The sequence below is a fragment of the Ovis canadensis genome, chromosome 1, assembly GCF_042477335.2.
Source record: "Ovis canadensis isolate MfBH-ARS-UI-01 breed Bighorn chromosome 1, ARS-UI_OviCan_v2, whole genome shotgun sequence".
Lineage (NCBI taxonomy): Eukaryota > Metazoa > Chordata > Mammalia > Artiodactyla > Bovidae > Ovis > Ovis canadensis.
In genome coordinates this window covers 54,470,703-54,490,934 of record NC_091245.1, presented here as the reverse complement: position 1 = coordinate 54,490,934, position 20,232 = coordinate 54,470,703, and the positions used below count along the sequence as shown (strand labels likewise).

At 38.4% G+C, this 20,232-nt stretch overlaps 1 protein-coding gene across 1 annotated transcript in view; it reads left to right on the top strand.

Moving 5' to 3' along the window:
- PIGK (phosphatidylinositol glycan anchor biosynthesis class K) overlaps positions 1-20,232 on the top strand; it is a 155,781-nt gene that overhangs the window by 44,372 nt on the left and 91,177 nt on the right. The window contains exon 9 of the mRNA XM_069594902.1: positions 12,923-13,095. Within this exon, the coding sequence (XP_069451003.1) occupies positions 12,923-13,095 (173 nt within the window). The remainder of the gene's footprint in view (positions 1-12,922; positions 13,096-20,232) is intronic.

The following is a 20,232-nucleotide window of genomic DNA, read 5'->3' as shown; positions in this document are numbered from 1 at the left end:
AATTGCAGATGATATTTTATAGAAATCCCTGGAGTCTCCACCAAAATACCATTAGAACTAAAGCTGTAGAATACAAAAATTCAGTAAAGTTGTAGGATTAATATACAAAGATTGATTGAATTTCTACAAACTAATGAACTATTAGAAAGAGAAATAATTAAAGCAATCCCCCTTACAGTTGCATCAAAAAGAATTAAACACCTAAAGATGAATTTAGCCAAGGAAGTGAAAGACTTGTATTCTGAAAACTCTGAAGTACTAATGAAAGAAATTGATGATGACACAATTAAGGAGAATAAATCCATGATTCTGATTTAGAAGAATTAATATTGTTAAAATGTTCCAAAATCCAAAGCAATCTACAGATTTCATGTAGTCTGTATCAAAATACCAAAGGCATTAAAAAAAAAATAGAACTAGAATAACTAATCCTAAAATTTGTATGGAACCGCAAAAGACCCCACCCTAATAGCTAAAGTAACATTGAGAAAAAAGAGTAAAGTTGGACATGTCATACTCCCTGAATTCAGAAAACTATACTGCTAAGCTACAGCAGTCAAAACAAGTGTGCTGCTGGGAGCCCTCTTATAGTTGCTAGATGGGATGCTGTCTACCCATGATGAATCATCTAATAAAGCCCAATACATTTTCGAATTACTTCATTGAATTTTAGATTTTAACAGGTGCTAGCAATGAGATTCGGAGAAGGCAATGGCACCTCCCTCCAGTACTCTTGCCTGGAAAATCCCATGGACGGAGGAGCCTGGAAGGCTGCAGTCCATGGGGTCGCTGAGGGTTGGACAGGACTGAGCGACTTCACTTTCAGTTTTCACTTTCATGCGTTGGAGAAGGAAATGGCAACCCACTCCAGTGTTCTTGCCTGGAGAATCCTAGGGACGGGGGAGCCTGGTGGGCTGCTGTCTGTGGGGTCCCACAGAGTCGGACATGACTGAAGTGACTTAGCAGCAGCAGCAGCAGCAGCAATGAGATTTGAAGTGAACTAAGGGCTTTCAGGGACAGTAGGAAACACAGGCCTGGCACCCTGTGAACTCTTTTGAGGTTGTTGTTTTTCTTGTTCTTTCCAAGGGCCATTGACAAGTTCCTTTTGGTTGAGCTCTGTACTTTGTGTGTGTGAGCTCATGATCTAATTGGCTTTCCACAGTTCAGTATTTTGAGTGGAAAACTAGTCTCTTGATTCTGTCTCTAGATTCCGTATTGAGAACTGTGTTGGTTTAATATGTATGTCCCCATCTGGAACCCTTTCCTAGATTCCCTGCCGAGAACTACTAGTGACAGCTGCAACTTTTCATTTGCTTGGCATCAGTCTGCAGTCCCCATTCTCTGAGGTCTGCTGATTCATACCTTTCCTCAGTCTCTATTTTCTTTGTTTAGTTACTGTGCATTTCTTTTAATGTGCACCTGAAGTAAAGGCCATTGTTCATGGCAATCTTGGAAGCCAAAAGGCTGCAAAGATTGGTGGGTACAGGTCAGACATTTAAAAGTTGATAGAATGGTCATCACTTAACCCCGGGACGCCCATGTTAGGATAAGTTGGTCACAGAATGGGTTAGACTGACATCTCGGTCACCTGCCAACCTCAAGAAAACTTCTGTGCAGCAAGATACACTATGAAACACCCCATCATTTCCAACCCCACCACAAGTCCCTTTAGGTTATTAGTTTGGCTCTGAGAAAACCAAAGGTCTGGCTAAAAAACATGTGATCCTGTATGTTCAAATAGTTGAGCACACTGTCTTCCAGCATACCTACTTATTTTATATTTAAGAATTATGAATCCTGGAAGCTGCAATTATTTAGCAAAATGGCAAAGCTTTACTAAAATCAACCTAGAATTATGTTAGGAAGAATGTCCTAACACAATAAGGTCACTTAATCAGTTCAGTTCAGTCGCTCAATGTGACCCCATGAATCGACTCTTTGTGACCCCTTGAATCGCAGCACGCCAAGCCTCCCTGTCCATCACTATCTCCCGGAGTTCACTCAAACTCACGTCCATCTAGTCGGTGATGCCATCCAGCCATCTCATCCTCTGTCGTCCCCTTCTCCTCCTGCCCCCAATCCCTCCCAGCATCAGAGTCTTTTCCAATGAGTCAACTCTTCTCATGAGGTGGCCAAAGTACTGGAGTTTCAGCTTTAGCATCATTCCTTCCGAAGAACACCCAGGACTGATCTCCTTTATTTTTTATTTTTATTTTTTTAACATCATAAACATTTATTTCTTGTAGTGTTCATTGTTTATACAGGACATTGATGGTAGGCTGTTAAAGTATAATTTAGTCACAGGATTTAGTTTTAAGAGGATATATAGTAACATCCTTTAAATATGCTAGTGCCTCTTTTTCCTATCACCTTACTTTCTTCTATTAGAGACGTTACAGTCTACAGTTTTCCAGAGAGAAGCCCTATCAAGTAGAGAATCCATTCTTACTGCAGTATACAGAGTTCTGTCTTAAAAAGAAAAAAAAAAAAGCCAAAGTAGTTTCAATAAACTTCATCAACCATCTTCTTATTTAAGTCATTGGATGACTTTTATTTATTGTCCTGCTCCTGGCAGTGTTCCTTGATCACAATTTAATTATTTTGCATTTGTCCACTGAGTTTACAAATATTTCCTGAACCCAGTCATCAAAATGGTTTAAATTTTTTAACCTCTTTACCAGCTTTCTCATTTTTTCCTCTCCAATTTACATTTTTAATATAATTGCTTAATAGACTAGTATCCTTTCCATAGGTTTCAAAAATTACTTTGTTATTAATATGCTTTATGGTTCATATACCATACTATATGACTGTAAAATGAATTTTTGAATATATTATACATGTAATTTATTTTTTTTTAAATTTTTTAAAATTTTTTGTTTTACATGATAGTATACATGTTTCAATGCCATTCTCCCAAATCATCCCACCCTCTCCCTCTCCCTCTGAGTCCAAAAGTCCGCTATATACATCTGTGTCTTTTTTGCTGTCTTGCATACAGGGTCATCATTGCCATCTTTCTAAATTCCATATATATGTGTTAGTATGCTGTATTGGTGTTTTTCTTTCTGGCTTACTTCACTCTGTATAATCGGCTCCAGTTTCATCCATCTCATCAGAACTGATTCAAATGTATTCTTTTTAACAGCTGAGTAATACTCCATTGTGTATAGGTACCACCGCTTTCTTATCCATTCATCTGCTGATGGACATCTAGGTTGTTTCCATGTCCTGGCTATTATAAACAGTGCTGCGATGAACATTGGGGTACATGTGTCTCTTTCAATTCTGGTTTCCTCGGTGTGTATGCCCAGCAGTGGGATTGCTGGGTCGTAAGGCAGTTCTATTTGCAATTTTTTAAGGAATCTCTACACTGTTTTCCACTAGTGGCTGTACTAGTTTGCATCCCCACCAACAGTGTAAGAGGCTTCCGTTTTCTCCGCACCCTCTCCAGCATTTATTGCTTGCAGATTTTTGGATTGCAGCCATTCTGACTGGTGTGAAGTGGTACCTCATTGTGGTTTTGATTTGCATTTCTCTAATAATGAGTGATGTTGAGCATCTTTTCATGTGTTTGTTAGCCATCCGTATGTCTTCTTTGGAGAAATGTCTATTTAGTTCTTTGATCTCCTTTAAAATGGACTGGTTGGATCTCATTGCAGTCCAAGGGACTCTCAAGAGTCTTCTCCAACACCACAGTTCAAAAGCATCAATTCTTTGGCACTCAGCTTTCTTCATAGAACTAAAATGGACTGGAATGGTTGAATTTAACTCAGATGATCATTGTATCTACTACTGCGGGCAGGAATCCCTTAGAAGAAATGGAGTAGCCATCATGGTCAACAAAAGAGTCTGAAATGCAGTACTTGGATGCAATCTCAAAAACAACAGAATGATGTTGGTTTCCAAGGCAAACCATTCAATATCACAGTAATCCAAGTCTATGCTCCAACCAGTAACGCTGAAGAGGCTGAAGTTGAATGGTTCTATGAAGACCTACAAGACCTTTTAGAACTAACACCCCCAAAAGATGTCCTTTTCATTATAGGGGACTGGAATGCAAAAGTAGGAAGTCAAGAAACACCTGGAGTAACAGGCAAATTTGGCCTTGGAATACAGAATGAAGCAGGGCAAAGGCTAAAATAGAGTTTTGCCAAGAGAACACACTGGTCATAGAAAACACCCTCTTCCAACAGCACAAGAGAAGACTTTACACATGGACATCACCAGATGGTCAATACCGAAATCAGATTGATTATATTCTTTGCAGGTCACTTAATAAGTACCCTTAAAAACAAGGGTTCCCAAGTCAAACAAACCAAATGGAATACCTGATTTAATTAGTAAGCAGAAGTCTCTAAAAGCTTTCAAAATTTCAAAATAACTTCACTAGAAGAGTCCTTGCAGAAATCTAATGAAAAATTAAACCTAGAAAAGATATTTAAAACAATGCCTCAGCCTCCCCAATTTCACCTTCTTGGGGGTTCATTATCAAAACGTTGGCCCAGAGATCAGTTGTGAACAACTGCGACACTGGATAAGAAATTGTTCTTAAAGGCCTATGCAGGTTTTCAGCATCAACTAAAATGGCCCCATATGGGCCCCTTGCAAAGTTGGTGAAATGGGGATTTTTGGAGTAAAGTGCTACATTATTTCCTTAAACATTTAGAGGAACTCAGCCCCTAGTAAGAATTTATTTTGCCCTTATACCCTAAGCTAGATATACCCAGAGGGAAAGAAACATACCAGCAACAGGTGGGTGGATGTCATTCCTTTTTGTGTCCCCAAGCCTCTTCGGTTCATCTCAGAGTACTTGTAGATACTGGGACTTTGGAGACAGTTGTTCGCACTTAATCTGTGTCTTTGTGATACAGATTTCCTATTCCCATCTTCTTTGAGACTTAAGGTCCATTCTTTAAAAATGCAATTGTTTCTCTTCAGAAAAAAAAGGGGAGGTGGGGAGAAATCTTTGGAGATTGGGCAGATAAGAAAATCTTAGGTGTGTTTCTCACTAATATTGGTAAGTATAAGATCTCTGCATCTGTGTGTATCTACATATTTATGTTGTGGATATGCATGTGTATGTGTAACCTCTGGATGGTGCTGCAAAATTATTTTGTAAAAGAGCTTTATTTAGTTTAACCTCAAGCTCATAAAGATTGGGCATTCTGAAATTCTCAGAAATGTTAACAGAAACTAACTGAAATGCTTTTCAAAATTATGTGATCTGAGATATTTTTAGTGAAGAAAAGCTGATTTAAGGTTGTTGGTTAAAACAAACATCTCTTTAGAATTATCAGGACTAGGCTTGAAAGAAAAATAATTGGATATGATGTATCCCTAAGTAATCTAAATAATGCTAAGAGCAAGTAAGTAAATATATTGTTGTTTAATTGCTCTTTTGTGACCCCATGGACTGTAGCCTGCCAGGTTCCTCTGTCCATGGGATTTCCCAGGCAAGAATACTGGAAAGGGTTGTCATTACCTTCTCCAGGGGATCTTCCTGACCCAGGGATTGAACCCATGTGTCCTGCATTGGCAGGCGGATTCTATAGATAAACATAAGTAGGGTAAAAAGCTTTTATTTAGTTGAGTTTTTCAAATCAGTTTCCCAATCTTTTCAGTAAATTGAAACCTTAAAGTTTTGCCAACATTAAGTTAAATGCTAGAAATGTAATGAATATCTATTATAGATCTCTCCAAATTAAAATACTGAACCATGGAATTATTGAACATAGGTTTGGGTCACTCTCTTTCCTTTTTTGGCCACAACTGCATAACTTGTAAGGTGTGTATCTTAGGTCCCCAGCCAGGGATTGAACCTGGGCCCTTGGCCATGAAAGCATGGAGGCTTAACCACTGGACTGCCAGGGAAGTCCCCTTGGTTTCTTATTTTAGAAGAACTAAGATAAATTTGGGTTTATTAGTAAGGATGTACCATGTGGCTATACCTCCCACAATCTCTAGTGATAGAGGCACCCACTTCCTTGGGAAAATCATATGAATGTTAATGAAAACCTTGGAATTTCTTGGAATCATCACTGTCCCTATCACCCTTAATCCTCAGGCGAGGTTGCAAGAACTAATGGAAAAAAAAAAACCGTATTCAAGAGGAACAAGAATTAATAACATGAGACTAAATGAACTGATAAGGATGATTTTAATTTTTATGACTTTGTGTTTATAAAGTATTATGGGTTCTTTAATGTTTTTTCCCAGATTTAAAGAAATCTTTTCCCTTAAGCTGTCAACAACTTGGTAGGATATACGTTGGTGAATAAGGATGAAACATTTACTTTTTCTTCCTATCTGATCCCCCAAATTCAGAAACTCTTAGTGAATATTCTTATTTTCATTCTCTTTGTAACAGGACACAATTAGAAACATTGACTGTATTAATCTGTTTTGTCTGGAATGTTTTATATTTGAGAGACGTGTACATCAACTCAGATATGACCGGACAGCTTCAAGAAAACTGCTTGGAAAAATCAACCTGGTACTTTGCTTACAAAGTTCCAGCAAAGCAATCTTAAAAAAGAACTTACATGGTCAATCATTATTCTTGTTGTACTTCTGTAAAAATCAGGCCAAGTTTAATATAGACAAATTAGTTTTATTGTGATTAGTGAAATCGCTCAGTCGTGTCCGACTCTGCGACCCCATGGACCGTAGCCCACCAGGCTCCTCCATCCATGGAATTTTCTAGGCGAGTACTGAAGTGGGTTGCCATTTCCTTCTCCAGGGGATCTTCCCGACCCAGGATCCCAGGGATCGAACCTGAGTCTCCCACATTGCAGGCAGATGCTTTACCGTCTGAGCCACCAGGGAATCCCAATATCTTGGTTTAAAAAATGGGATAATCATAGAAAAATTATATTTGTACCTTTATAGATAATGGACTCTAATTGTCTTTCTGGTCTTATTATGTACCTGTAAACTGAAAGTGAATCCTGGATTTGGTTAGTTTCCTCAGATGACAGTGACTCACCAAATTAACGTTTCCAGTTTCCTCTCATCGTTTTGATTTGAAATCACTAAGAACAAAGGCGGCATTCCTGGTAGCTCAGCTGATAAAGAATCTACCTGCAATGTAGGAGACCCTTGTTGGATTCCTGGGTTGGGAAGATCCCCTGGAGAAGGGATAGGCTACCTACTCCAGTATTCTTGGGCTGTCCTGGTGGCTTAGTCGATAAAGAATCTGCCTTAAATGCGGGAGATCTGGGTTCAGTCCCTGAGTTGGGAAGATCCTTTGGAGGAGGGCATGGCAACCCACTCCAGTATTCTGGCCTGGAGAATCCCCATGGCTGGAGGAGCCTGGCGGGCTAGTCAATGGAGTCACAAAGAGCCAGACACATCTGGGAGACTAAGCACAGCACAGCACAGTACAAGAACAAAGACAGCCTTTGAGCCCCATTAGAAGGGACCTTACCAAGTATTTCTGACTGCTGACACCGCTGCAAAACTAAGAGGTATTTAGCCTTGGGCACACATCTCAGAGCCAAGGAGGATTCTACCTGACATCTGGTCCTGTCCAAATGCTGGAGACCTCTGAATCAACCTGACAAAAAAGAGAAATAACTCACATTTATGTAGACTGCTTCTGCCTGTGATGACAGATTGATACTTCATACTTTAACTGAAAGCTCTTCTTTGCTTTCCCTTCTTTAGTCTGGCATTTACCTGGAAAGATAACACTGTTATCCATATCTACCAAGCCATTGCTTAGAGGGATAACCTCTGATATTTAGAACAACTTTTTATTTCAGATTTAGGAGAAAATCTAACTGACCTTTGGCTTGAATGGGCAGAAGCAACAGAACTTGCAAATGAATCCATTAACAGTGCCACCTACGTGGAAGTAGTTTGTGCCCTGAAAGCATTTGTCTTGGTTTGTGATGGTTATTTTCCTTGGGTCTATGAATGCCTAGATGACTGGTATATAAGCAGATAATACATTTTGGGTTATCTAACTGTGCCCCTGTCTGTTCTAGAAAGGACCTACCAGGAAGCATTTAGGATTTGAAATTGCTTCCTTTGGCAGGGCTAGTTTCCCTGATTAGGAGTAAATAAAAATGAGAATATGATCAGAAGCGTCTCCGTAAATCTTAAAAGTATTGCAGAACCCACTGCGAAAGCACTAGCTGCCTGGAAAGCTTTCTTAGGCTGTGGCTGTAGTTGTTCTTGATAATAGAATAGTCCTTGATTATCTGTCAGGTCAACAAGGAGGTATCTGTGCTATGGCTAGTATTACTCGCTATACCTGGATTGACACGTCTATGGAAGGTGAAACTCCATTACATAAGATCACTGAGCAAGCCAGTTGGCTTAAAAGGCTAATTCCTTCAATGGAGTCTTTGGTTGGTTTGAGTATTGGGGACCATGACTCTGAAGTGCATTCTAAGCATTGGGGATAATCCTGCTTATAATAATCAAAGTAATCCCCATGGTGGGTTGTATTTTCTCAGAAGCTTTAAATTCATATTCACAGCTGCTGACCACCAAGGAAATGACCTCTCTAAGACTAGAAGGTCAGAAATGGAATGAAGAAATATGACCAACTTAAAATTTATGAACCTGGAACCAGCATCTCCGGGTATCATGGGAATTAAGCAAAAATGTTATGGTTTCTCTTTATCCTCCATCACCCCAGAGGCAGTTTGCATGATTAAACTCTTGCCTTTCTATTGTCCCTCCCCGTAGAAAGGAAGATATCCTGGCCTAAAAAGATTTTTTTTTTTTTGGCTAATAGCTACCTTGCCTTACCTTTCTTCCTATGAAAACCTATTTTTTACAACCCCTCAGAGAACCCTTTCAGTTGCTGGATGGGATGCTGCCTGACTCATGAGTTGGCCTGATAGAGTCAATTAGATCTTCAAATTAAAAAAGTAATTAACAACAGTATGGTTCTGGCACAAAAACAGATATAGAGAACAATGAAACAGAATAGATAGTCCAGAAATAAACCTATGCTTGCGTACTTGTTAATTTACAGTGAGGAAGTAAGAATACAGAATAGGGAAAAACACTCTCATGCACCTTGATGTTCATAGCAACATTATTTACAATAGCCAAATATGGAAGTAACTGTAAGTCTCTACCAATAGATGAATGAGTAAAGATGTGGTATATGTGTATATATATATATATATATATATATATATACACACACAATGAAATATTACTCAGCCAAAGAAAATAATGAAATTTTGCCATTTGCAACAACATGGATGGACCTAGAGGGTATCATGCTTAGTAAAATAAGTGAGAGAAAACAGATACTGTATACTATCACTTATATGTGGAATCTAAAAAATAAAACAGAAAGAGAGTCAGAGACAGACCAAACAGATGGTTGCCAGATGGGTGAGTTAAGGGGAGGCACAGGTGAAATAGGTAAAGAGGATTGAGAAGTATAAACTTCTAGTTATAAATAAGTCATAGCAGTGTAATGTATGGCATAGGGAATATAGTCAATGTTTTAATAACTTTGCATGATGACAGATTGTAACTAGACTTCTCGTGGTGACCATTTCATAATGTACAAAAATGGCAAATCACTATGCGGTGCATCTGAAACTAATGTAATTGTGTCAGTTATAATTCAGTTTTTTTTTCAAGTGAAAGTATGTTTTTTGTTTGTTTTTTAGCAGCAAGGAAGAAAATGTTTGTTGTGTACTTAACAAAGCCCACCAGGTTGTTCACACAGGAATACCTTCACTATACCTAGAACTTTAATTTTATCTTTGTTTATTTTATCTTTTACTTTGTTTCTTTAGCCTCCCATCTGTTTTGTCCTTGTTTGACATTTCATTTTCTTAGCCTTCCCTTACCCATTTTTCCCCCCTTTGCTTCTTAATTTATATCATGAACTCTTCTTATTTCCTATTGTTGCTTTCCTGAATCTGGAAGGCACTGTGATGTTATACAGATTACTTAAGTTCTTTGAGCTTTAGTTTGAAGGGGAGATAATAATTTTTGTATACCTCAAAGTTATTGGTAAACTTAAATGAGAATACCTTCAAACAGCTTTGCACGGTTCTTGGAACACCTGTGTACTGTTAATTAGAGTTGCTCTGCCCTTCCTCATCCTTCTCCTGTCGTGTTGGTGATTACCAACACATAGTCTTGTTGCCACAGGTGGGCAAGTGCTGTGGCCTCTGGGCCTTTACTAGTGGGCCTGTAATGGTTTCCTTCCAATATCCTGGGCTTCTCCCAAGCTGGGTTCTTTGCCTTACACATCTCTACAGCTGCTTCTTTATTAGAAATGCTCTTATTTCCCATCTGTAATCTTCCTTTTTCTTTCAAAAAATAGCTTAAGTCCCATTCCCTCTTTTTTCTTATCCTCAAACACTTAGAAGTTTATTTCTGAATTAGAACCTGTTATCTTTTTTTCCTACCTTGCTATGTTTATTCATCTCTGACTAGACTTGAAGAAAAGACCCAAGTCTTATCAGTTTTTATATATGACATACATATAATGGGCAGTTTTTATGCTTTGCATAGTGAATGAACATGTGTCTGGCATTGGGGTTAGCAGACATTTGATCCTGCCTCACATGTCCATAAGACATTTGGTCCATGGCAAAGGACTCATCTCACACGCTAATAAAGTAATGCTCAAAATTCTCCAAGCCAGGCTTCAGCAATATGTGAACTGTGAACTCCCTGATGTTCAAGCTGGTTTTAGAAAAGGCGGAGGAACCAGAAGTCAAATTGCCAACATCTGCTGGATCATGGAAAAAGCCAGAGAGTTCCAGAAAAACATCTATTTCTGCTTTATTGACTATGCCAAAGCTTTTGACTGTGTGGATCACAAGAAACTGTGGACAATTCTTCAAGAGATGGGAATACCAGACCACCTGACCTCCCTCTTGAGAAACCTATATGCAGGTCAGGAAGCAACAGTTAGAACTGGACATGGAACAACAGACTGGTTCCAAATAGGAAAACGAGTACATCAAGGCTGTATATTGTTACCCTGATTATTTAACTTCTATGCAGAGTACATCATGAGAAACGCTGGGCTGGAAGAAGCACAAGCTGGAATCAAGATTGCCCGGAGAAATATCAATCACCTCAGATATGCAGATGACACCACCCTTACGGCAGAAAGTGAAGAGGGACTAAATAGCCTCTTGATGAAAGGGAAAGAGGAGAGTGACAAAGTTGGCTTAAAGCTCAACATTCAGAAAATGAAGATCATGGCATCTGGTCCCATCACTTCATGGGAAATAGATGGGGAAACAGTGGAAACAGTGTCAGACTTCATTTTTTGGGGCTCCAAAATCACTGCAGATGGTGACGCAGCCATGAAATTAAAAGACGCTTACTCCTTGGAAGAAAAGTTATGACCAACCTAGACAGCATATTCAAAAGCAGAGGCATTATTTTGCCAACAAATGTCCCTCTAGTTAAGGCTATGGTTTTTCCTGTGGTCATGTATGGATGTGAGAGTTGGACTGTGAAGAAAGCTGAGTGCCAAAGAATTGATGCCTTTGAACTGTGGTGTTGGAGAAGACTCTTGAGAGTCCCTTGGACTGCAAGGAGAGCCAGCCAGTCCATTCTGAAGGAGATCAGCCCTGGTATTTCTTTGGAGAGAGTGATGCTGAAGCTGAAACTCCAGTCCTTTGGCCACCTCATGCAAAGGGTTGACTCATTGGAAAAGACTCTGATGCTGGGAGGGATTGGGGGCAGGAGGAGAAGGGGATGACAGGATGAGATGGCTGGATGGCATCACTGACTCGATGGACGTGAGTCTGAGTGAACTCCGGGAGTTGGTGATGGACAGGGAGGCCTGGCGTGCTGTGATTCATGGGGTCACAAAGAGTCGGACAATGACTGAGCAACTGAACTGAACTGAACTGAACTGAAAGGATCCTTGAAATTTGGCATGTCCAAATGTCCATGAGCATATTTAGTTCATGCCAGGTGGTTTTGGACAGGACCAAATATTAAGGACCTTTTGACATGGACCAAATGTCCTGTCGGGGTGCTTGGCAGTTCACTGGTGTGGAGTATCAGGTATAAGATTGAGCTAAAAGTTATTGTGAGAGCTGTGTAGTGATGAAGTTGTAGTTTTCAGACTATACCTTGGAGCACTAGTGTGTCTTGAGGTGCTTTGGGTTTATGGATAAATTGAGAAAGGTACCTGATTTTTAGAATAGTTTGTGTAGCTTCACTGCAGGAGGACGTGGGGTGGATAGCAAGGCTATGCTTTAGCTTCTTGCAGTCCAGAGCAGCTCTGATTTCATCTTCTTTACATACTTGGCTATTATATAATAAGTATTTTATTGGAATTTAAAATTTGAATGAAGGGTCATGGTTGCAAAATGTTTAAAAAATTGCTCTGATAAGATCATTCTACTGAGATGGATATAGATGCAGAAAAAAGCATTTCTCTTGTCATACTGTTGACTGTGAGTTCTCATAAATTTCCCTGGTGGCTCAGATGGTAAAGAATCAGCCTGCAATGCAGGAGACCTGGGTTCAGTCCTTAGGTTGGGAAGATCCCCTGGAGGAGGGAATGGTTACTCACTCCAGTATTCTTGCCTGGAGAATCCCATGGAGAGGAGCTTGGTGAGCTCCAGTCCATGGGGTCTCAAAGAATTGGACACAACTGAGGGACTAACTTGCTTTCATACTTCGTAGCATATGATTTTAAAAAGGGAATGTTGTTTTCCTTCCTGGCCAGCTTCCTGTTTTATGAATAACCTATTCAAATGTCTGTAAAGCTTTCTTACAGTGTCAAGCAGTACAGTAGCAATGAAAGTTTAATCTTTAGAACTACAATCTTTGATCTTCTTTAGGTTGGGAGAGTTTTAAAAATATACTACAGTCTACTATGTTGTGTTAATGAATTTAATATAAGCTGTATGAATATGTAAGCATGTATATTTATTATTGCTATACATATTTTTTTCAGTTTCAGGTATGCCCCAAAAGTCTGTGTGTGTCTACTCCTGGACATCGCACTGATCTTTTTCAGAGGGATCCTAAAAATGTCCTGATAACTGATTTCTTTGGAAGTGTACGGAAAGTGGAAATTACAACAGAGACTCTTAGTTTGCAGCCAGATTCAGGAGTCATGGAAAGCAGGTATTCATCTTAAATTATTTTTTGAATAGAGTATTCTAGTCTCATGGTTTGTAAATTTTTATGTGATATAATAATGAGATGAATATTTGTATTTACAAATAAAATTGCACCTTTCTACCCATTCTTCACTTTAGTTGGTTCTTTGCTTTTCAGATTAATGGGCAAAAGCTCTAAATATCAGTGACAAGCTAAGATCTTGATCAGGGTTATGTTGTAGCTCCAAAATATGATTGTTTGTAAGTAGTGTGAATTCAGACTTGCTTTTAAAAAGACTAAAACTTCCCTGACAACTGATTATATCTGAGCCATACTTTTCTGTCAGTAGAGGTGTATATGATGGTTCAGAAAACCTTCATAACTGGGCAGGACATTTCAGACATGATTAATACTCTAACAAATGTGTATGTTGTCACCTATTACAATAGAAGGTCATTAAATGACGTGACATTGAATAGGGAAGCTGGCAGCTGGGCATTTAGAGTATAATAGGCCCTAGGAATCTGGCAGAGGCAAGGCAGATAAACATAGAAAGGGGAGATGAGTGCCAGGAAAATATAGATGCCAAATGTATACTTCAGACTCTAGCACAGTGCTTCTGTTTTCAGGATTTCTCTGGACTCCAGCAGTCTAATTAGTTCTTTGCCGTGTATTTTGTTTCCCAGAGTCTGGGTGGTTTATGAGTCTGGTTCAAGCCTATCTCTGGCTTTTGTCTAGTGTTGTGTTCTATTAAACAGTTTATCTGGGGCTGTTGTGAATTTGAAGTGGCCTTTTATGAACAGGTGCCACTGTTCAGGATTTCTGTGGGATCCCTTAGTTATTAGTTAGGGAAAGGAATGAGAGAAAGAGAGGTAGGAGTGGATTGTGTGTGAGTGAGTAGTGTGTGCATGCGTGTGTGTGTGTGTGTGTGAAAGAGTGAGAGACTGAGAGACTGGTTAATTTTTGCTATGTGACTTTAGAAGTATAGATAATGTTCTGTTTTTCTTCTCTGTAAACATTTTTAAAGGCAACATACTTTGTTCAGGGTTAAGTGCTATCTCAGTTAATAGTCATTTTCTTGAAATACATAGAAATTGATATTGTTTGCCATTCAGCTTTGTTATTTGGAATTGTTTAATGCTATCTATTGGAAACACATACTCCAGGGAGCTTTCCTGGATTGCCAAATGGCAACATATAAATTACTTTAAATTTTGAAAACTTCAAAGATTTGTAATTGAGGTTGTGAATATTTTAGAAATAAATTTTAAAAGCTAGTAGTAAATGTATTTCTTATGAAGATTTGAAATTGATTTTATTATTATTTCCTATTATGATATTCAAAGTCTAGATTTTTTCATTTTCAACTTCCTATGTCTGTTGGCTTTAAAAATATTTTCTTGAGACAACAGATGATATCCAACAACGGCATTACTTTTATTTATTATTTAAATACTGTTTCAAGTTGCTTTTGTAAAATAGCTAAACTATACCTTAATACTTAGCAATTGAAATTGAGCTACTGTGTAGCTCATTTTGTAATTTTCCTTGAACCTAAGTGCATAGTATACAGGATACACCTTTTGTTAACCATCTGAATATTGCATTAATTTCCTTTAGTGATAAGGACTGTCTTTATACTTTCTCTGTACTTATTTTCTATTCTGTTCACTTAACACAATATTAAATATAATAGTTGTACAATAAAAATGATTTCAGTGGAATTCTACTAAATTTTATTGTATATTCTGGAAAGATGAAATTTTATCTCATGAAGAATCTCTCTATATAGTTCAAAAGCAAAAGTTGTTGGTGCTGATAATTATCTTCATTTATCTTTAATTAAGGAGAAAATTATTTTAAGCACGAATGCCAGATATCAGGCACTATATTTTGTTTTTTTAATTTTTATTTTATATTGGAATATAGTTGATTAACAGGGTTGTTGCTTTCAGATGCTCAGCAATGAGCAGACACTGTTGAATTAGAGCACCCTCTAGTGTTTATGAATAAATTTTATTTAGAACGTTGCTCACAGATGGTTTCATAATTAGATACTTGTTATCTAATTAATTTAGGAGGATTCAATTCTCAACATATTCCAGAAATTTTTTCTTGGGTGATACAAATATTATCTCATTATTATAGGTGCCATTTATATGCAAATATGAGTATCAGTTGGATGTTTGTTTAGAGAAAAGTATATTTAGAAATCAGCTATCACAAAAAGCTACTTAATTAAGGAAATTTTGGGCTTGAATGCATATGTAATTTTACAGTTATTAGGTTAAAACATCAATACAATTTGCTGTTATTAAAATTGACAGTTAAGCTTTTTAAAATAATACTTTCTACATATATTAGGAAGATAATGGAACTCATTTTCCAGATTGTCCATATTTCATATTTTATATATTAGAGCAAGCTAAACTAAATTCCAATACGATGGAGAACATTAGTACATAAAATTGACTGAAGTAGCTATATGAAATAATTGTTTTTTTATATGTCTTCCAACATACACATATTATATGAATAAGGTACAGTCATATACTTAAGTGATAATCATAACCTTAGCGCCAACACTTGTTTCGCCATGTGTCTTACTGTGTTTTTAATTTATTAAAGTGAGGCAAAATAAGGGATGGTTGCAATAAGCTTGCCTTATATAACTTGATTCTGAACTGTTTTATCCCAGTGTACATAGGTTGACTTTGATAAATAAGCAGACAAACAGCCTCAAACAGTTGGACTTTCTAGAATATAGTAATAAGTCCATGCCAACATTACTTGGTGTATCAGAGTATCCTAAGGAAAATAGCCTATAGCCTGTGAATGTAAAAATACCCACACTAAAATGTAGAAGTGTAAATTCTGTAGGCATTGCCCAAGAAATAATGAAATCTTGGACAATATGAAGTGTAAATACTCAATTTTTACCTTGGTTGGTTAGATGACATCTTACCCTGTCTGACTTTTGTGTTATGCTCTAAATTTAGGCACTTGATTTTATTAATTTTTTGTTGTTGTAATTTTATTCTGTCATACTATAGAATTTTTTTCTCTCTTGAGGCAGTCTTTAGCAATTGAAAATTTTGAATCGACTGGAAATTTGAGCTGGATGCTTTTCTTACAGATCGCTTCTTGGCCTTTTAGCTAAGATCAAGTGTGTTCTTATAGATAGAGGGATAAAAATGACCTTAACAAGGTCAGTCTATGTTTTGGACACCAGAGTAGAACTCTTTCAAGGGCTGGGTAAGGAAGTCTGCAGCTCATATAGTCAGTCAAAGATCAGAAAGTTCCTGCCACAGTTTCTAGATTTTGAACCTTTTCTATGTGCCTCATGCTTTATATAAGGACTATTGCCTAGCCTTGTTGGATTGAAAATGATAGAATCCAACCTGAGCTAGCATTATTTCCTTAAAGATATCTCTTACATAGGTATTCTGTGTTTATGGAACCCAAGGGTAGCTTCCAGTAAGTGACTGGAATCAGGAAAAAGAAATCAGTCAAAAATGTGGGCATTACTCTGTCTGTCTCTGTGTTGTTCTAGACTTTTCTTTCTCTCCTACTCTGAATGTAAGGCATAGAATGTGTCTACGCTGCCCTTCTGGAGCTTTATATCCATTCTATTCATCATGATACTTTGGCCACCTGATGCAAAGAGCTGACTCATTGGAAAAGACCCTGATGCTAGGAAAAATTGAGGGCAAGAGAAGAAGAGGATGTCAGAAGATGAGATGGTTGGATAGCATCACTGACTCAATGGACATGAGTTTGAAAAAACTCAGGGAGATAGTGATGGACAGGGAAGCCTGGTATGCTGCAGTTCATGGGGTTGGCAAGAGTTGGACACAGCTTAGCGACTGAACAAAGACTGATGTTAAAGTGCAGCTAGAGAATTAACTTGCTCATTCTCCATTTTAAGCTCCACAGGGGGCTTTTTGAGTAGCCCAGCTTGAGTCAGTTGCTCACCTCTGACCCAGCTGGGCAGTAGTGGGGTCATCTAGGGGTCATCTAGGTCATCAAAATCTAGGCTACTGGAGGGCCATCCCCAAGTGGATAAGATGAACCTTCCAAAATAAACTTGGAAGCTAGGCAGATACCCTCAAGTAAAAATTAATCCCATTTAATTCACATAATTATGAGGCAGGTGAAATTTTCCCATTATACAGATGAATAAAGTGAGACTGAGAAAGGTTAAGAAACCTGGCTAAAGTCACACATCTAACAAATGATGTAGCCAAGATAGGAATCCAGGAATGCTTCCTACCTCTAAAATATATATATATATATATAATTTTATTCTTTTATAATTTCAGTTCAGTTCAGTTCAGTTGCTCAGTCATATCCGATTCTTTGTGACCCTATGAATCTCAGCATGCCAGGCCTCCCTGTCCATCACCAACTCCCAGAGTTCACTCAGACCCACGTCCATCGAGTCAGTGATGCCATCCAGCCATCTCATCCTCGGTCATCCCCTTCTCCTCCTGCCGCCAATCCCTCCCAGCATCAGAGTCTTTTCCAATGAGTCAACTCTGTGCATGAGGTGGCCAAAGTACTGGAGTTCCAGGTTCAGCATCATTCCCTCCAAAGAAATCCCAGGGGTGATCTCCTTCAGAATGGACTGGTTGGATCTCCTTGCAGTTCAAGGGATTCTCAAGAGTCTTCTCCAATACCACAGTTCAAAAGCATCAATTCTTCGGCGCTCAGCTTTCTTCACAGTCCCAACTCTCACGTCCATACATGACCACAGGAAAAACCATAGCCTTGACTAGACGGACCTTCGTTGGCAAAGTAATGTCTCTGCTTTTCAATATGCTATCTAGGTTGGTCATAACTTTTCTTCCAAGGAGTAAGCATCTTTTAATTTCATGGCTGCAGTCACCATCTGCAGTGATTTTGGAGCCCCCCAAAATAGTCTAACACTGTTTCCCCATCTATTTCCCATGAAGTGGTGGGACCAGATGCCATAATCTTCGTTTTCTGAATGTTGAGCTTTAGGCCAACTTTTTCACTCTCCTCTTTCACTTTCATCAAGAGGTTTTTTAGTTCCTCTTCACTTTCTGCCATAAGGGTGGTGTCATCTGCATATCTGAGGTGATTGATATTTCTCCCGGCAATCTTGATTCCAGCTTGTGCTTCTTCCAGCCCAGCGCTTCTCATGAAGTACTCCGTGTAGAAGTTAAATAAGCAGGGTGAGTACTCCTTTTCCTCTTTGGAACCAGTCTGTTGTTCCATGTCCAGTTCTAACTGTTGCTTCCTGACCTGCATATAGGTTTCTCAAGAGGGAGGTCAGGTGGTCTGGTATTCCCATCTCTTGAAGAATTGTCCACAGTTTCTTGTGATCCACACAGTCAAAGGCTTTGGCATAGTCAATAAAGCAGAAATAGATGTTTTTCTGGAACTGTCTTGCTTTTTTGATGATCCAGCGGATGTTGGCAATTTGATCTCTGGTTCCTCTGCCTTTTCTAAAAGCATCTTACCTTGAGTTTACTTGCCTTGCTTGCTTTTAAAATGATATAAAATATAAATGATAGCACAGTGAATTGTCAGAAAGCAACTGCTCATGTAACCACTAGAGAAAAAATTAGAACAAAGCTGGTATACCAGAAGATCCCCCAACCCTTACACCCCTTCTCAATCTCTGCCCTTTCACTCCCCCTCAAATTTAACCGTTTTCCCTTCTCTTAAATGGAGTTTGCTTTCTTGCCCTGCATCTTGGTTATATCAGCTAAACAGGTATCTCTCAATGTTATGTTGTGTTGCTCTTGCATACTGTAATGTTTCTGGAAGTCATTTTATATTGTTGTATGCACCTGTAGTTTTTTTTTTTCTTCTTCTTTTTTTAGTTTGGTAAAATTACCCTTTTTTAGTGTATAGTTCTGAGTTTTTGATAAATGCATGTACTTTGGATAATCACCATGCCAGTCTGTTATTAAAAATTTTCTAGTCTGTCTTCTTTTACTGCCAGAATGCATGTAAGATTCATTCCTGTTGTCACATGTATCTTTAGTTTGTTCCTTTTTATTGGTGTATCTCACCAGTTGGAGGACATTTGCCCCCAGTTTTAGGCAATTAAATAAAACCACTATAAACATTATATAGAAACCTAAGTTTTCATTTCACTTGAGTTAATATACCTAGGAGTAGGTTTGCTGGGTCATATGGAAATGCATGTTTAGCTTTGTAAGAAACTTCCAAACTATTTTCTGTAGTCATTGTACCATTTTGCATTTCTACAAATAGTTGTTCCATGTCCTTAATTATACTTGGTATTGTCTTTTTAATTTTAGCTATTCTCTAGGCAGGTAGTGATAATCTCATTATGAGTTTAATTTGTAAACCCCTGGTTACTAAGGACATTGAGTGTCATTTCATGTGCTTACTGGTCATTCATATATGTTTCATGAAGTGCCTTTTCAAGTCTTTTGCTTATTTAAAAAAAAACTGGGTGATTTTCAACAAAGACCTACTGTATAGCACATGTAACTCTGATTGGTGTTTGTGGCAACCTGGTTGGGAGGGGGTTTGAGGGAGAATGGATACATGTATGTGTATAGTTGAGTCCCTTTGCCGTTCACTTGAAACTTGCACAACATTGTGTGCTAATCAGCTTTCAGTTCAGTTCAGTTCAGTTGCTCAGTTGTGTCTTGACTCTTTGCTACCCCATGGACTGCAGCACTCCCAGCCTCCCTGTTCATCACCAGCTCCTGGAGTTTACTCACACTTACGTCCATTGACTCGGTGATGCCATCCAACTGTCTCATCTGTTGTCTGCTTCTCCTCCCACCTTCAGTCCTTTCCCAGAATCAGGGTCTTTTCCAGTGAATCAGATCTTTGCATCAGGTCACCAAAATATTGGAGTTTCAGCTTCAGTATCATTCCTTCCAGTGAATAGTCAGGACTGATTTCTTTTAGGATTGACTAGTTGGATCTCCTTGCAGTCCAAGGGACTCTCAAGAGTCTTCTCCAACACCACAGTTCAAAAGCATCAAATCTTCAGCGCTCAGCTTTCTTCACAGTCTAACTCTCATATCCATACATGACTACTGTAAAAAAGACAGCTTTGACTAGATGGACCTTTGTTGGAAAAGTAATGTCTCTGCTTTTTTTTTTTTCCAGATTAGGGATTTTTATTTATTTATTTATTTTTTAGTT